The sequence below is a fragment of the Etheostoma spectabile genome, chromosome 15 (assembly GCF_008692095.1).
Source record: "Etheostoma spectabile isolate EspeVRDwgs_2016 chromosome 15, UIUC_Espe_1.0, whole genome shotgun sequence".
NCBI lineage: Eukaryota > Metazoa > Chordata > Actinopteri > Perciformes > Percidae > Etheostoma > Etheostoma spectabile.
Window position 1 is genome coordinate 18,235,741 of NC_045747.1, and position 19,302 is coordinate 18,255,042.

Sequence of the window (19,302 nt, forward strand, 5' to 3'; positions counted from 1 at the left end):
TGCCTGTGCTGGAAGAGACAATCATTTTACTGGTATAGTAACTGCTGTCTGTCGTCGATGTTATCCTGTCTGTTGTGTGTGTGCATGTTGTGTATGTGGTTGTGTTGGTTCTTGTGTTTGTGTGGTGTGTGTGTGTGTGTGTGTGTGTGTGTGGGGTGGTTGTGTGTTTGTGTGTGTGTGTGTGTGTCATGCTTGGTGGCATCATGGTGTGTTTCTGTCTGTGTGGGTCGTATGTGTGTTGTTGTGGTGTGTTGTGTCGTGTGTCGTCCGTGCGGGCATGTGTGTGTGTGGGTCTGTTTGTCTGTCTGTCTGTCTGTGTGTCTGTCTGTTTGTGTGGGGTCTGTCTGTTGTCTGTCGTCTGTGGTGTGGTGTGTGTGTGTGTGTGTGTGTGTGTGTGTGTGTTCTATTGCTTGTCTGTGGAGTCTGTGTGAGTCTGTGTGTGTGTGTGTGTTTGGTGTGTGTGTGTGATTGTGTGTATGGGTGTGTGTGGGTCTGTCTATGTGGTGGTCTGTCTGTGTGTGAGTGTGCATGTGTGTATGGGTGTGTGTGTCTGTCTGTCTGTCAGCTGTTTGTGTGGGTCTTTCTGTGTGTGTGTGGTTTGTGTGTGTGGGTTGTGTGGTGTGTGTGTGTGTGTGTGTGTGTGTGTGTGTGTGTGTGTGTGTGTGTGTGTGTGTGTGTTTGCTCCAGGGGGCGTTGATGCGTCAGTACAGCAGTGTTGGAGTAGTGAGCTTGTTTCAGGGCGTGCTACATGCTACACTATGCTACATGCTGCACATGCTGCATGCTACATAGCTGCTGCATGCTACATGCTTGTGTCTGTCTGCTCGCGCACTCTCTGCTTCCAGCTACTGCCACCGACGCCGCCCTGTTGTTTCAGGGGCTGAAAGAGCCGAGTGTGTAAGGCCCCGCCGGTACATAGCCTCTCCACTGCCAAGACCTCGTACACGCCTCCCCGTGGCACACATGGTAATGGTCCCTTCCAGGCTAAGTTTACAGGATCTCGGAGCAGCAGTGGGCCCCAAGACGCGGCATGCAGTCCATCGTGAGTGAAACCCCTGATGCCCGTCAACCACTGTCCCAGCTATGGTAATATCCCCACTATGGGTAAATAGTGAAGACCCCAACAGCGTGCCGGCGGAGACGTTGTGTGAGAACCACCAATGTCTGGGAAGAGGAAGAAGGCAACCCCACAGCCACGTGGTAAACGGGAGGGTACGCTGGGGGGACAAACCCTGTGGCGATGTAGAAAACTAAAACTATTCTTTACGACTATATCACAACTACTGCATACACACAACACTAGCTATAAAATAATGTCCTGTTTGTTGTTCCGGCCCTGGGCCTGTCCTACATGTGTACTGTGGTTTGTCTTGTTAACTTGCGGTGTAGCGAGCGAAATGGATGACTGTGATCCCTGGCCGCCTCCCAGACTATTAACCCCGCCTGCCCCGAGACCGGCGGCCGCATCTCCCACGGCGCACCAACGTGTTTTCTCTCTCTGTTTGCGTTAACTACTGACAACATGCACCTCCCATTCTCCATTACATCCATCCCCTTCATTCCATCACTGATCTGACAATCACACATGTCTCTTGTTTGCATCATTATTTAATAAATTTCACTTTCTTATTGTTACGTTGCTGTGCATCTCCCTCTTTTGTTGTGGCCTGTGAGCCGTTGTAACAATTTGGCTGTTTGCCGTGAGTATAAACCAGGACCTTGTTTGTGGTTTTCTTTAACTAATCCTAGTTAGTTGCGTGTTGAGTTAATTGGTTTAGTCGAGTAGTCTTTTGTTATATTTAAATTGCACTACAGTCATTGTAATATAGTTTGATGTTTAATCAGGGAAATGCAACGCTCATTGCATCCTAACCCCCCAAAATTAAATGGGCTCAAATTATTTTATATGTTAATTATAATATACTAAATATATTTTTTTTTTTCCGGGGTAGATGTTGTTCATCCAAAGAAATAGTTAACCCTCCTGTTGTCCTCAAGGTCAAATTTGACCCATTTTCAAAAGTTTCTGAATCAGAATTGGGTTCCCTTAATTTAATTAATTAATTAATTATAAATTAATTTAATTTTAATCTGTTATTGACCCCTATGGGAAATACAATTTACACTCTGTGTCCACCTCTTTCTTAGTTTTACACACAGTCCTGAACTACACACACACACATGCTCAGATCTATCATGCACTACTGGAGAGATGTCGAGTGTGGGCTGCCAGCCGAAGCAGAGCCCTGGCGGGTGGGGGGGCGGTGCCTTGCCAACAGCACTGCAGTGCCCAGGAGGTGAAGTGCATCTCTCCAGCCCCCAATCCACACTCCTTACTTTTTGGTCCTACGGGGACTTGAACCAGTACCCTCCGGTTCCCTACCCAACTCCCTACGGACTGACTACTGCCACCCCAACCATCCTTCAACTAAGGTGTAAAAAAAAAAACGTAGATGGTTCCATACAACGCTCCTCACAAGTTAAATAACTGATCAGTTCTCTATTTTCATTGAATTTGTGTGTTTTAATTTCATAGCATTTTAAGAAAAGAAAAAAAAGGTTTAAGAACACTGAAAAAGTGACAGAAATGTAAGGAAAAGCAACAAGAAAGTCTGGAATAAATCAACAAAGACATTGTATGAAGTGAGAAAGACCTTCGGGAAAAATTAGAAAACGTCAAAAGGGGACAACAAATGTCGGAGAAAGCTTCAAAAACTTGGTCAAAACAACAAAAATGTCCACAAAAAAATTAACAAGGAACTTTTGGAAAAGTGACAAAAGTGTTTTAAGAAGGTTTTAACTTAAGATTTTGACCCAGAAAACCTAAATGGATGTCTACGGGAAGACAACACGAGCGTTACATTAATGTCCTCTTTGAGGACGTTTTGTAGGTTTACTACAAGTCTCCTGTAGCTTTAGACTTTAGGACAAAACCGGTTTATTTAGGGTCACAGAGCCGGTCAAACACAGCTGCAATTCACAGTTTTATGAAGAAGAAATGATTAAGAATATACACTGGTTATTGTCAAATCAGCTACAAACTTGAATTATTTGGTAAATATCAATTATCAGTTTCCTTCTTTATTTTGGGAATAATCAATGAATCCAATGATTTTAATCAGGGCTCGTACACCTATTCCAAGGTCTAATTCAAGCACTTTCAAGGTCCATTTTAAAAGCTTTTTCCAGCACCTTACATCACCATAAATTACATACCAATACATAGTCAAAATTATTATTTAGTATTTTATCACATTAAAAGACATAATGCTATAAACAGCCAAAATGGTGATCAGATATTTAAGTAAAACACAGTTTTACTTCCTAAATGTATTACTGAAATATGTGACAGACCTTGGTTTTGGAACGCATTCTTAATATATCCAAGGTTTAATCAAAATCTGAGACAGTTACAACAACCTGTAATTCCATTTTAACCTAGAAGACTGACAGCGCACAGGCACCCGCCTGAAAAATAGCCTATATTAATCTAAAAAATGTATTTCATTGCCAAGACATATACAGTGGCTTGAATACGTTTCCACACTCATGCTAAAGGGAACTCCACCAGGATGCATAGTACCCTGATCCATGAAATAACTGGCCTTTAAAATGGGCCTGCTTCTATGGGAATTTAACAAAGTGTATACTTATGCCCCTGTATTTTAAGAAAGAACATTCATTTATTAACAATGCATTATTCATTCACAAGGAAAATTGGTTTCCTTAAAAGGTTGGATTTATCTAAATATTTTGAATTAACGCATTAAGATCAATTTCCAAAAGATGTTTTTTATTCCTCTTTTTAAATCAACTTCAGCATGGGTGTGTAAACTTATTCGAGCCAGTGTACGTGTATCTAATAGAGCAGTGTAAATATTATATAAGGCCTTCCTCAACGTGCACATGTATTTTAAGTTCCATTAAAGAGGGGTGGAGGTGTGGTCACATTTGAGCATTTAAAATTTTTTAAAACTTGAAAGTGACGCATTAGTTACTTTCTGAAGTAACTATTTAGGGCCCGAGCGCTGACAGCGGCGAAGGCCCTGTTGGAACTGAAGGAATTATTAAAAAAGGAAAATGAATTGCCTTTTTGAGGGCTTAACATATTCAACAACTCACCAAATTTGAATACATTTGAAACATTTGAACCGTTTAAGGTAGAGTCTTGCGTGAGGTGTTATTGAACTCATCAGAGTTCCTTCTTCATTGGTGATGCTTTGGACCGCCCCCTATGTGTAAGCCACGCCCACTTTCCTAACCGGTGACCCATTTAAGGTATAGTTTTGTGTGAGGTATCAATGAACTCAGCAGACTTCCTTTTTCATTGGTGATGGTTTGACCCGCCCCCTATGATTCTGCCACGCCCCTTTTCACAGATAATGAACTGTATGACGTAGAGTCTTGTGTGAGGTATCAATGAACTCAGCAGGGAGTTCCATCTTCATTGGTGACAATTTGCAGTGTCAAATGCCCGGTAACCCCAACGCGCACATATTAGCGAGGGCCCGTCCAACGCTGCTTGCAGCTTTAATTATTAACTGTACCTGTGGGGGGCTACCTTGGTGACTACCTTACCTATAGGCGGGTAAGCCTATCATCAATGTTTTCTATATGTGCTAATAATATGTTGGATTCATGTTAAGGTATATTGGTTTTGACAAAAATTTGGAGCCCCCCCCCCCCGCGCTGACTCTTAGAACCCCTGTTGAAGATCTCTACTTTTTTTGTTTGGTTCATTTTCTCCCCAAGAAAGCACCTGCATAAAACGTTGTGAAATATATATTCAGTACTTATAGAGCCTGCAAATTCAGGGTGGGTGATATGGATTAAATATTCTAGCACAATATCTGTTCTTTTATTTAATCTATTATCATTTGTTATTTTAGTTTTCTGGAAAATCAATAGAGACATTGTTCATGGGCAAAATAACCCGACAGTAACCGGACAGTCTTATTGTAGCTGATCCAGTAGATTAGATATCTGATGAATTAAAAAATAATTCATGACATTAATAATAATAATAATGTATGCTTCATTAATCCTGCAAGGGGAAATTACAATGTTTGCACTCTGTTGTTATTACACACATGCCTGAACTACACATGCTCAGTACCTGTAGATGCACCAAATGGAGAGATGTCAGAGTGAGGGGGCGGCCCATGGTAAGGCACCCCGAGCAGTTGGGGGTTCGTGCCTTGCTCAAGAGCACCTTGGCAGTGCCCAGGCACCTCTTCAGCTACCACCATTGTTTGGTCCTTATGGGCACTTGAACCAGTGACCCTCCGGTTCCCAACCCACTTCCCCTACTGACTGAGCTACTATTTGGACGTTTTTGGTGAATTTAAAAAAATCTTTAATGCTCCTTGCCGGTGTAGGTTTGAAGATGTTTGACTCAGGCACTAAGCAAGCAAAAAGCAAACATGATAGGTACCTTGCATAGCTTTATATTGCATTGGTGTGATGTGTTCAAAACCATGAGGAGGCACATCCCAATATTTGCAGGTCCTTTTCTTTCTTGTCCGCCTTGGAGAGTGGCTGCAGGGAGAACACAATTTATGTGAAATGATTTCTTTAAAAAAAGAGCTGTAAAAAGTAGGGGTGACCCCAAATAGATGAGTATTAAATGCTTTGATTCCACTGCTAATCTCACGGTTGAATCTTCGCAGAGAGGTTATGAATCTATTGATTGTTTGGTTTCAAAGAATTCAGAAAATGGTTAGAAATGCCATCACAATTACCCAAATCCATGAGTGACACCTTCCCAATACTAATAACATTACAATTATTAACATTATAAAAAAATCAGAAAATCTTTACATTTAAGAAGCTGGAACCACAAAATGTTTTTTGCATTAAAATGACTTCAATAATGATCAACACTGTGGCTAATTCAAATAATGGTTTCAACTGAACATTTTCATATGTTTTGTATGCAAATATCTTAATTCGTAGTCATTCAAGCTGATAAGAAAAAAACGCTCAAGTACAAATAAGTACCTCTGATTTGTCCTTAAGTAAATGTACTCAGTTCCATTCAACCAATAGATTTACAGCGTGATCGCAGCTGTTAACGGGTTAATGATATCAGCGACAACTGGAATTCTTTTCAAAATGTGAGCTGTGAAAAAGTCCTACAACAAGACCTTATTCAGGACTCCAGTCCATGGAGTCTCGGCCGATGGGGATGGACCATATAGAACCCTGTGAGCCACCGACCTGTGCTTCTTGTGGTCCCGCGAGGAGCTCCGGCGGTCCCGGCTTTTCCGGTCTCTGCTGCGGCTTCTCTTCTCTCGGCTGCGGCTCCCCCGGTCTTTGCTCCAGCTGCGGTGCTTGTTGCCTCGGCCAGGAGAGGCACTGCGACTCTTCTTTTTGTGTCTCTCTCTTTCTCTCTCTGTGCAGCAGCAAGCAATAATTAGTTAGGCTGCTACACGTCTGCCAAGGAAATACTCAACATACATAAGTAGGGCTGGGCGATACAGAGATATTATAATGCCAATATTATTGGCCACATACCCTTTGATGTAGATATTACAATGACGTTGTAGGGTTGACAACTGGCACTTTCACAAAATATTTACACAATAACATTTTGGATAAATAATCATTGTTAAGGTGGATATTATGATTAAGTGGGTAAAGGCAAATAATAGAACAGCTAGAACACTAAATTCAGAAATTGCATTACGTTCCAGCTTTAAAACCAGGAAAAGACACCACTTATATGACGATAACCAAAATCTAAGACCATATCAAGTCTCATATCATGATATTGATTAAAATCGTTTCTTTGCCCAGCCCTATATATAAATAATACTGTATGTAGAAGAGCTGCAATGATCAACTGATAAATCGACAGAAAGATATTTGGCAACAATTTCTGCTTCTTTATACTACTCCACTACATCTCTGAGCAAAACATTGTACTGTTCACTCCACTTCATTTATTTAACCGCAATACTGACTTTGATTTTACACAAAACATATGATAAAAATGTAAATAGTATGTATTATGATAAAGCAACGGCCAGGTGTTTACAGTTAGTGGCAGATTAAACCTTGCTCTTAGTCTCGCTTTGCCAGACCTTCCTCCACGGCGCTGCGGAGGAGGGTCTGGGTGGTCCACAGAGTATTCCAGGACGGGAGAAAAACATGCTCTGGTTTATTGGTTTTTCTCTAAACCAATCGGAATCGTTTTGGTCGGCGTTAAGCCCCGGACACTATGAGGGTGCCGCTGCAAAATAGACTCAGGAAACAAGGAGCTAGTTTTGGTGGAACATGTGTACGTTCAAAGGTTGTTTTGGTCGTGCAACAGACAACTCCGATAGGACAGATAGTCTAGCTAGCTGTCTGGATTTACCCTGCAGAGATCTGAGGAGCAGCTAACCATACAGGTGAAGTCCACCCCCTCCCAGTGGACCGCCATGGGACAAATTATTTTTTGATCCCGCTTGAATTGAGCCATGGATTACAAGTATGAAGTTCGTCAGTTTGAAAGATAATTTTGGCATGTCAAGAAGGTCTCAGTCCATTGTTAAATAGAGTCGCATGGGTGACGTCTCGCTAAAGCTACCACTAAAGTTACACGTACTCATAATCTGATAAAACATCAGGTACGGTAACATTACATGTGTTGTGGAACAGCGCTAAGCTAACTAGCTAGCGAGCAAGCCGAGCATCATGCAAGGCAGCGGCGGATCTACGGGGGGAAGGGGGGGCAGCTTATTAATAATAAATAATAACTGTCGATGTAATCGTATCCCCCTGCCCGCTCGCTGTGTGCGAGCCAGACCGTGCGAACGCTGCTCTGCACGTTTGATGCAGGGACGTAGCTATAAGTGTTTGAGGGGCAGTGGGCTAAGCTTACATCTACATATATATTATATATTATTTATTTTTAATTAATATAAATCAATGGTTTGTTTAAATTTTTTAAGAAGCTTGTGGACATCGTGGCAGTTTGTTTTTACAAGCACAGTTTTTGAACACCAAAGTTAGAGGGGCAGCTGGGGGGGTAAGGCCCTACAGTGGGGGGTCAAATTGCTCCCTGGTGACGAGAACAGCATAATACAAAATATTACAAACTAGCATGTTTCAATTCCTAACGCTAAGAGGGTCGCTGTTTGGGTGGCGTTACGTTATAACGCGCCACACAGTGCGTGCTGAGACCGATCATTTGTGTGTGACTAGTTAAGGAGGACTACACACTGCACTTCCTCTCACGTATCACGGCAATAAGGCTGCACAAAATAAACCAGGTGACATCCTTTACTGCCACACTGGGAAAACAACACACACAATGGGATTAAGGCTGAATCCCATTCCTTCCCCTTACCCCTACCCCTTGGCCCTTCCCCTACCTTTTGCGCGTTCACGCGGCACCTAGTGCCGGTCCAATACGAATTACGAGCTAGGGGTAGGGCATGGATCAAGGGCTGTATACCCCTACGGATCTAGTGTGGACGCGACCTCACTAGAAAACACACAGGCAGTGTGTGGCTGCTGCATCAACCAGAGAGACACATGAATGTAAGTACTTTCAGGTTTAAATAATTGATTAAAAAGTTACGACAGTCTTGTTTTGTGGTCTATGCAGTCCTGTACATGTGTACCCATGTTCCTAACTGAAACTTTTTAAAAATCGCTAGCTTGCAATGCTAACGCTAATCGCTAACGCTAATCGCTAACGTAACGTTGAACAGTCCCACATATTTCTGCCTTGAATGGACTGTATAGATCGCATAGATTGTATAGCTAGATATATATAACGGTCTATGATACATCGCTACGTGCTAACAATACCGCCTGTCTCACACAGGAGGACACAGCAGCTGATCCAGGTGGGGCTGCAAACGAGCAGACTTCCTAATTCATATGTTCATGTTGTACCCATCATTATTGCATTGGTAGCCTACTATTATTGTAATAATATTAATTAATTCCTGTTCATTGTTCATGCACTTGTATATTGTTGTTGGTTTTGATATGGGACACTGATGATATGTGAGGGGGGTTACTGGCCAAAGGCTCCAGACTGGTCTGGAATATCAGAGCAGCGTAGCTACAACAGTGTAGTGTGTGTGTAGTTTGTTTGTGGTCTTGTGTGTATTTTTTTAGTTTTACACATGAGTGCCTTTTATTGTGCGACATGTAGTTATGGTTCTAATAGTTGACAATGGTTCTGTAACATTATTTATTGTAACGTTTTTGCCTGTTAGTTCAATTTATCACCAATAAAGACAGTTTTTGTCAACAAAATGTTTTTGTGAACATCAATGACATTCAAAACGGTGATAACTGAAACAGTTACACACACCATGTATACAGGGTGTATATGTATGTATATGTACACATGATGCATGTGTATACACATTTGTATTGCAACAGACCTAAGTACTACACAGATAAGTAATCTGCACTACCAAAGTGAACCTAAAATAACTATAAAATATATCACTGTTGTCCAAACCCACACAATCAACAGACCTAGACGGCATCTTGGAGGTTTGTGATCAATACTGCATGGGTGATGTCACCAAGTGGTGTCCCAATTCATAGGGGTATGTTTTCACCCCTTACCCCTACCCCTTGGTTTCAAGGGCCAAGGGGTAGGGGTAAGGGCCAAGGGGTAGGGGTAAGGGGAAGGAATGGGATTCAGCCTAATAAGAAGGCTAGTCTAAACATTACTGGTGTGTGCATGTAATAAATCTCTTCTGATTTTATCTTTGTTTGGCTACTTATTAGCTCCAGGGCCCGACAGTGGAATGTAATACAAGGATAACCGGAGCTTTTCACAGCTTGACTTTTAAAGGCCAGGTTAGCTGGAGATATTAGCTGAAGCCTAAAAGTGGGGATACTGCCAGCCAAGACAAATCTGAGTAGTGCAAGAAGGGAAAGAGAAAGGGAAAAGGAAGAATTGACTGTGAGGGATGAAGAGGAGGCTGCAGATTCAGAGAGAGGCGCAGAGGCAGAGAGGGATCAGGAGGAGGAAGAGGAAGGTGTCTGCAGTTACCCCTGGACCATATGGCTTGTTCATATTCTCCTTTCATATTAATTGCAGTACATTAGCATAACAGGGGCTCAACATAAAAAAAGAATCCCCAGAGATCAGTTTTGATGGCCCCCCCTACATTTTCACTGGCCCTGAAAGAAATATCATAGGTGTGATTGGCAGAGGAAAAAAAAAGAAGATGGTCGTAACCCAACTGCCACTGTATGTTGTGACATTAGCAGTAAAGCTAGACCAGGGGTCTTTAACTACATTGTTTCAAGGGCCAGAATGTTTTTAAGCAGACACTCCGGGGGCCAAATAAAGAAAAGAAAATGTATTTAAACGTAATACGCATATTCTTGTTTGATATTTCATTTTCTTACTAAATTAATGCTATATTTTTTATATGTATTAGTGTCAGCAAACTCCTAAAAAACATGGAAAATCCATAATGATGACTAGATAGACTACTTAGATCTCAGATCATGGGGAAGTTCACTGAGGCAGAGGGATGGTTAAAGTCTTTAAATACTGAATTGCTGATTGGTGGAAGATGCTTGCCGAAAGAAAGACCTGTTGTCAGGTAAAAATGGCGGTGTCAGAGAGTCTGAAGAAAAACGTTGTGGAAAAACAGCAGCTTTCATGATGAATGGACTGCTAAGCAGGTTAGCATTCGTCCTGTATGCCTCATTTGAAATAAGACAATGCTGTTGCAAAAGAATCCAACCGGCAACATCATCGAGCAAGCATCTAAGCGTGCACCCAGACAAAAAATGCAATGGCCCACCGAGCTACAGCTAGAGGAGACCGTCATAAGCCCTATTTCAACAAACGGTGGCGTGTTCCTTTAATAATCCCCAAATTGGTCCAGTCAGAACACAAGAAGAAAGAGAAAAAGTGGCTTATGTCGAGGCCTGAGCATGACATAACATGTCATGTCATGTCACTCAGCGACTCAGTCACATGACATGTTACGCTCAGTCTTGGGCGATTTCCATTTGGTTGTATATGTTTTATGGTTAAATATGTAAAGATGTTTATACATACAGTACATAGATTATCTAATGATGTTTTACAGTTTCTGTATCATAGCATTGGTTTGACCTCTTGTTTGATCATAATTATTGATAAAATAAGACACGTTCTGTCCTAAGACAGGATTTGCAGTAATGTGTAGTACAACATAAATATGGTGTTTTTTTAAATGACACCATGTAAACCTATTCTGGTACAACCTCAAAATACAATTATGGACCTAAAAATGAGCAGACTATGGACGCTTTAAGTTGACAAACATCATATTTGTAATCCATGGCTCAATTCCAACAGGATCAAAAAGGAATATGTGTCTCCCTGTTCACCGGAAGGAGGGACTTCGCCTCGCTATAGTCCTCATACATCCCCCGCAGTCCAGGATTCCAACACAAACAAAGCAGAAGGTGAGGGACATCCAGCCGAAACGAGGGACATCCGGCAGCAACTGAGCAATCCCGGAAGTGGAACGTCGTGGACATAGACCAGGGTTGACAGACAATAAGAATGACATTTTCGTTTTAACACAACAAAACTAACAGGATATCTCCTAAAGTTTTTTCTAGCCTTTAGTTTGTGCAACAAGATATCACATATTATCATGTTGTGCATATATGACATTAAGATAATAATAATACCTAATCAGCACCTTGAAGTAACACTGATAACACTCTGAAAGAAGCCATTTTTTTCTATAATAAGTACTTTTATTTTTAAGACTAGTAATACTCACTCAATTACCAGAAGTATTTCTCAAGTGTTCAATCTTCTGTTTGGTTTTATGTGACAGTTACCTGGCTATGATTGAGCTTAAGGAATTTGTAACAGGTATTTTTTTACCTTTTTTTTACATTACTATTACTATTCATGACAGGTGGTTATAATTATTATACTAATATTTTCTGCGTAATTACCCAGTGAATGTTTAATTTAAGTTTTTTTTCTTTGAAATAAGTCTTGCTGTAATTACTGTACCTGGACTCATTTCATGGCATTTGCTGTAGCTAATTGCTTTCTCAAAAAACAATTATCGTACAAAAGGAAAATAAAATACGGTAAAATGACTCTCCTCTCTATATTAATAACATGATCTGATTCCCTCCGGTCCCCTCTGTTAGCAGACAAACCCCTGTATCGTACTTCTTTGAGAAATCTGACAGTTTAATGTGGCTGTTCTTCTTGGGTACGGCAGAACATGACTTAAGACCCTTTAATAAATCAAAAAGAGGCACTCTCCATTTCTGTGTAAATCTGAGCCACACAGTGGTTTAAATGTCAAATGCTATGTGCATTTGGCGTTTTTGCTAAACCGACTACTAAATCTATAATCTATTAGAGGCCAATATCTTTAAAAATGTTTTACTATATGTACGTATCGGCTGAGTGTTTTCTCATGATTGTGGAACACTGTTAAACTTTGTTGTTGTTCTTGTTGTTGTAATCAGGGGAATAACACACATCAGATGTGAGATTTAGTATTAATTGTATCCATAATGTGTTGCAAAAACGAATAACGGATGCCGAATTAAAAAGTACATGATGTCGATTCGGCAAATGTCTTATTAAGTTATTTCTACTTGTATATATCTTTGCAGGAGAGGATAACAATTTTAAAGGTGCAACATTTGAATGTGGTTTCGCATCTCGCTGTCTCGCGCAAGAGAAGCGCAGGTAACGTTAAATTCACTGCTACCCGGTACCCAGACTGCGTTCAGTGTAAGGTTTAGGATAAGGATGAGATTACCGACATCATTAACCTTAAATTAATTATGTTTACATAAATTAGCTGAGTCATGTTGTCGAAAACTACACGCTAAAGTTGCTGTCATGTCGGGTTATTCATTCATAAAATATCACGGGAGCTAACGTTAACGTTACGCACTATGCTAGCTTGAAGACCAAATTGGGGCACAGACCGTTAACACTTACCCTGTCGGTTCTCGCTGAGCTGTTTCTCAAATTCCTCGAAATCCGACATTATGCCGGCTGTCTCGGTGTACAAAAATATAGCAGGTCTGTCTCGTCTGAGAGGGAGGATAAACCAAGCAGCCCGCTGTCAGTGCAGCAAAACCACTGTACTCTCCCCGGTGTCAAGGTGGAGTTAACATGTACAACATCCGGTTAAACCCGTCAAAATAAAATCCCTCAGCTTTACCGGGGTTTTAGGTAACAAAATGTTCGCCTTGTTATTTCTACAATGTTGCAGCACAATTATGCACAATGATGTACAAAACACAACGAAGATAATCAAGACAACAAAGGTGACGGCTGTGAACAGCAAGTTTTCGAACATGTTACAAAGAATGATTAAAATATGTAGTGGTGGAAGAAGTTTCCAGATGTTTTAGCCTATACTTTAACGTTAATTTTCTGTTATTTTACTTATTTTTAAATTAATACAGCTATATGCGAATCTTGAATATGTAGGCTAGGAAAACACTGAGACCTGAATATCAATTCAAATGTTGGAACGAAACATATTAAATATACACAATTAAAGATAGACAGTATTTGTTGAAGAAGAGCATGAAGATATGATTAATTATGTTGTGGTTTTTCAATAAAAAAAAAAAAATAACAAGAAGATTCATATTTAAGATCTTAGATTTAAGACTTCTGGCTTTAAATCATGAGTTTGTTGAAGGTGAAGAAATTTACATACAAACACACAAAAAACTAATTAAAGAAATAGCAACTGCTTTGTTTGTACACACTTTACATACATGCAGTTATACACTACTGCAAGGCATGAGGCCAGTAGTCTGTGGACAGTGACACAATGGATTTATTGTGGGGATGCCACACTGCCTAATTATTTAGATAGATAGATAGATAGATAGATAGATAGATAGATAGATAGATAGATAGATAGATAGATAGATAGATAGGTCATACACACATACTCACTCACACACAAATCAAGAAATATAATAACAATATACAAAATACAAAAAAAGACAGCAAAGATTAAAAAAAAGCTAGAACAGCTACTGAAAAATATACTTAGATGAATGAAAATAACTTGATTGGAAGAATTTTCGAGCCCTTAATTTCCCCTCACACACATACACACACACACACACTCACACACACACACACACACACACACACAAATGTGTTTTTCAGCTGTTTTTACACTAGTTATTAACTACACCAGGTTTAACCATTAAATTGACGACGTTAGTAATGTGTACATCGTGTTTACACTTTAGTAACACATTTCAATTTAGTGACATCCAAAACTCCACTTTGCATTAATGATTCCTATTACAATTTGTCAATTTACTGTAGGCTTGTTTTTCTTCTTCTTTGGTCCTAAACAATTAAAGCAGCCAACAATAAAAAACAAAAAACAACCTCAAACATATATACTTTAGGTGTATGTAGAGAAGATTAAATATCACGATATTCTTGATCAAATACCTCAACGTCGACATTGAGACACTATGATACAGTTGACTGACTATAGGCCAGTGCTATCCTCTTTGCTGTTGCATGCTGGGGCAGCAGGCTGAGGGTAGCGGATGCCAACAGCTCACAAACTGATTCGCAAGGCCAGTGACGTCGTGGGGGGGATCTGGACTCTCGTCGGGGGTGTCAGATAGGAGGATGCTGTCCAAACTACATGCCATCTTGGACAATGTCTCGCACCCACCCATGGCTTTTTGCTCATCACAGGAGCACTTTCAGTGACACTCATTCTCCCAAAATGCACCACAGAACGCCACAGGAAGTCATTCCTGCCTGTGGCCATCAAACTTTTTAACTCCTCCCTCTAAGTGTCTGACACACACACTTAGAGAGGTTGAAACTGGACAATTTATCTGTATTATTGTTTTGTGCAATACACACTGGCCTGACATGTGGCAATCTCAATACCACAATTATTATTATTATTATTATTTCACTTTTCACCATCCAATCCTTAATTATGTTATTATGTAAATAATGTATAATAACATTCCTTTATGTAAATACCGTACCAATTCCTTATATTTCTTTAGTTCTTGTATTTCTACTCTATTTATAATATTTGTGCAACTACAACACAGAGTTTCCCTTCGGGGATCAATAAAGTATTTCTGATTCTGATTCTGATTCTGATTCTGATTTAACAATATTATTTACACAATGAGTTTTTGATAAATATTCTCCAGAAATGATTTAATGACTTAGTGGGTAAAGGTAGATAATAGAACAGCTGGAACAGTCTGGTAAGATCAGAAAATGACATCACTTTACTGTAATGCAGCCGGGAAAAGACAACACTTTTGTAAAATTACGATATTACGATACATCCAAAATCTAAGACGAAATCGAGTCTAATATCGCGATATCAATACAACATCGATATATTGCCCAGCCCTAGCTGTATGTTCGTATGTAAGTACATTAACTAAGGCAGTCTACTACAATCTTGTTTGACATTGCCTACTTTTTCCACCACCTGAGAACAACACATTTAAAAAAGGACAACATGTACAGTACATAGATATACCCATCACTCCCGTCACTTATTATGTTCCTATTTCAACTCATTATTTCTGCGTGAAGATGAAAATAAAAATAATATTGCAAACACTTTAACTGTTCAATTCTATTAAGGGAATTTTGGTCACACTCATCTCGCCCTTTAGAAGTTGACATCACCTGCTGCGTGGATCCTTTTAAAATGCATGATTCTCAAAAACCTCGCTTTCATTCCTCAATCTGTTTCTCTAGTAAGACCACCTCTCTTCCCCAGCAGCGGCCTTTCCTGACACTGAACATACCTTATCGACAACATGCGTGGAAAATAACTGACTCAGCTGTGCGGCTATTAAAAGAGCTCAAATCCCAAAGTATTGCGCTGGCGGCTCTGCAGGCTGTCATGTCAGAGGAGCTGTGGGAATGAGCTGCTGAAGCGTGCAGCTCCTCGGGAGAGGAATCAAAAAGCAGAGTCCAGAACACCCGACAGAGACCTAAAGGAGCAGTAAGTGTTGGCTGCTTATTTACTTCTGGCAATATCAGTACAGTTTGACATGCTCGCTCTCTTTCATCTCTCAGTGACTTAGTTAGTGTCAACTAACTGGAGGTCAACAAACTCGGTTTTTATCTTTTCTTTTAGTCAACACAGAATAAGAAGTGCTCCATTTCTTTTTTTCCTCTTCAGTTCTGATTGTGTTAATTCCTCTTTGCACTCTGCTGTGGAATAGTGTGGCCAGTGCTCTGTGGAATTGCACCTTTGTGGGAGATACAGTATCTATTTCTAGGGCGGTTTATATTTGGACGGACAGCTGGTGCGTGGCATGGTAAATCTAAACCAAAAGGTTATCTTCAAATTCACGGTTAGGCAAATCTGAAACGTGTGAGAGCCCGTCTTTATCACGCGATGACAAGAAACTGGCCTCGTCGAGCGGTTTCTGACAGATTGCATCTAATGTAAAGGAGAGATTGTCACTTCAAGCTGATCATGTGACTTAAACACTATGAGGTCGTGGATGTTATACGACACAATGTGCACAGACATTTAAGAAGCCTCACATGTGAGCAATAATCCTTTTGTTGTTGTTTTGTGTCTCTCTGTGGTCCTCTTGCATGTCTTTGTGGTACTTTGTCTCTTTGCAGTGGATTTGCGTCTCGTTGCGGTCGTTTTGTGTCTCTTTCTGGCTATTCTGTGTTTCTTTCTAATCTTTGCATGTCTCTTTTTGTCTCTTTGCGGTTGATTTGTGTTTTTTTGTGTCTCTTTCTGACTATTCTGTGTTTCTTGGTAATCTTTGCATGTCTGTTTTTGTCTTTATGCGGTTGATTTGCGTTTTTTTTGTGTCTTTCGTTGTTGTTTTTGCATCACTTCAACATTGTTTTGCATCTCTATGTGGTCCTTTTGTGTCTTTGTGGTTGTTTTGCACGTCTTTGTAGCAAGTTGTTGTCTAAGTTGACACTTTGTGTGTCTTTATGGTCATTTTGCATCTCTTTGTGGCTGATTTCCCCACCATAAATGTAAGCAGGCGGTTCAAACAGAGGCCCTGGCATCGGGGCTCCTGATCTCTGGGACCCTGGGTCTGGGCCCGGTAGGCCCTGTTCAGTAATCCACCCATGTTTAAGATATTATCGCATTCATATATTCAGGAAATTGAAACTAAGATCTAAATCAAGATTTTTGCTCAAAATCATGCTTTTAATGATTTGAGAATGTGATTTACCTCGTGAAGTACTGACTCTCTGCATATTGTTGATGTATAAAAATATCTAAATATGTATGTGCATGTAGTACACACAAATGTCACATAGATACATTAATGATGCTGTATTTATCATTTACTCTTTGTTTCCATCATACATACAGTATATATATATATATATATATATATATATATATATATATATGTATAATATATAAGAACATGGTTAAAAAGATGTGTTCTCTGTTTTTATTTCAGAGTTGTAAGAATAGTCAGATTTAAAAATGGTTGTAGCAGGTGAGATGGATTCCAATGTTACGGAGACGGAGAGCTTTTGGGTATGAAACGCTCCTTTTTTTTCCATGTAAATCCCGTTCATTAGATCCTAAATGGTCTCTGACATCCCATCCCATCTCATCGGCATCATCAGAAAAATACCTTTCCATTTAAAATGTATAAATCCCAACAACATAAAGCATGTCAGCTAACTCGTACACGCTTATTTGCTTTCTTCCTGAGATACAGACGAGAGGATCGATACCACTTTTCATGTCTGTGTGGTAAATACGGGTCAGCAGCCAGTTAGCGTAGCTTAGCACAAAGACAGGAAACTGGGTTGAAAAGCTAGCTAGCATGTGTCTGAAGGTGACACAATGTGTTGGTCAAAACCATCACCTCTAAAGCTCAATAATTAACATCATTATATCTAATTTGTTTATTCTGTACAAAATCACTTCATTTGGTAATTTAAAGGGGGGAGGGGGGGGGGTATGTGCAGGCTTGCTGTTTCCCCCTGTTTCCAGTCTTTGTGCTAAGCTAAGCTAAGCTAACACATTGCTTGCTGAAATCTTATTATTTAACTTTGCGCCAGAAAGCGAATAAGCGCTCTTTCCAAAATGTCGACCTATTCATCTTTATATGACCAATTACAAAGATATGTATATGATTCTGCATATACATTTTTTTAATTCATTTTTTCCAATTTTTCCAGGCTATCCTCCAGGAGATGGACTCAGTATGGGTCACCACTGTTCTCCTGGTGCCATGCGTAGTCGTGCTGACAGCTGGATTTTTCTACCTCTATAGCGTGATTATGGGTCTGTTGTCCAAAACATCTGTACGCAATAAAGTGGTGGTTATAACCGACGCTTTATCTGGGCTTGGAAAAGGTAATATTTTACTTTAACAAATGAGAATTTGCAAATCCAAAGTAGCTTACTGGTAGACTCTGGTCATCCTTTTGATTTTACAGTCAACCTTTAATTATTAATTTTTTTGAAATCCCTGCAGAATGTGCAGGTGTGTTTCACAGAGGAGGCGCGAGGCTGATCCTCTGCGGGAAGAGTTGGGAGAAACTTGAAGAACTGGCCGATGATTTGGCAAACGCCTCAGACCCCACCGTGGTAAGTACAACCGCACCAAAACAGGAAACACTGTTGTACAGTACAGGCCACACCTTCTCATTCAATGTGTTTTCTTTATTTTCATGACTATTTACATTGTAGATTCTCACTGAAGGTATCAGAACTATGACTGAGCACATGTGGAATTATTTACTTAACAAAAAAGTGTAAAATAACTGAAAACATGTTTGACCTGTACTTTACACTAAAATACTCCATCAGTAGTAGAAGTACTGCATTTAGAATCCTACTAGTAGAAGTACAGAAGAAGTAGTATTTTCAGCAAAATGTATTTAAAGTACCAAAAGTAAAAGTACTTGTTCTGCAGAAAAATGCCTTCAGTGACTAATATATTATATATATATAACATTATTAGATAATGAATCCTTTTAATATTGATACTGATGTATACTACACGTGTCTGTCCTTTTAATTGTGTGGTATGTTTTTAAATGGACCTGGAGTCTAACAATAAAGCCATCATCATCATCATCATCATCATCATCATCATCATCAGTGTTGGAGCAGCATGTTATCATGTTATCGTTGCCTTTATAATCGGTTAGCTGGTTTAGTCCGTTGGTTCCCAACCTAGGGGTCGAGCCCCTCCAAAGGATCACAAGACAAATCTGAGGGTTCGTGAGATGAGTAATGGGAGAAGAAAGAAGAAAGTTCTCATCCACAAATTAGTATATATATATATATATATATATAT

At 39.9% G+C, this 19,302-nt stretch overlaps 2 protein-coding genes across 4 annotated transcripts in view; one reads left to right on the forward strand and one right to left on the reverse strand.

Moving 5' to 3' along the window:
- The window catches only part of LOC116702699 (splicing factor U2AF 65 kDa subunit), a 50,795-nt gene extending 37,631 nt beyond the window's left edge, over positions 1-13,164 (reverse strand). The window contains exons 1-3 of one of the 2 annotated variants that reach the window (XM_032537064.1): positions 12,953-13,164; positions 6,220-6,394; positions 5,435-5,538 (exon numbers count right to left, since the gene is read on the reverse strand). In XM_032537064.1, the coding sequence (XP_032392955.1) occupies positions 5,435-5,538; positions 6,220-6,394; positions 12,953-13,001 (328 nt within the window). In that variant the 5' untranslated portion in view covers positions 13,002-13,164. The remainder of the gene's footprint in view (positions 1-5,434; positions 5,539-6,219; positions 6,395-12,952) is intronic. The other variant, XM_032537063.1, reaches the window with a different exon arrangement.
- A 2,651-nt stretch (positions 13,165-15,815) lies between these two features.
- Positions 15,816-19,302, forward strand: part of LOC116702705 (dehydrogenase/reductase SDR family member 7C-B) — a 7,648-nt gene continuing 4,161 nt past the window's right edge. Inside the window, exons 1-4 of one of the 2 annotated variants that reach the window (XM_032537071.1) lie at positions 15,816-15,995; positions 17,443-17,522; positions 18,176-18,353; positions 18,475-18,587. In XM_032537071.1, the coding sequence (XP_032392962.1) occupies positions 17,469-17,522; positions 18,176-18,353; positions 18,475-18,587 (345 nt within the window). In that variant the 5' untranslated portion in view covers positions 15,816-15,995; positions 17,443-17,468. The remainder of the gene's footprint in view (positions 15,996-17,442; positions 17,523-18,175; positions 18,354-18,474; positions 18,588-19,302) is intronic. The other variant, XM_032537072.1, reaches the window with a different exon arrangement.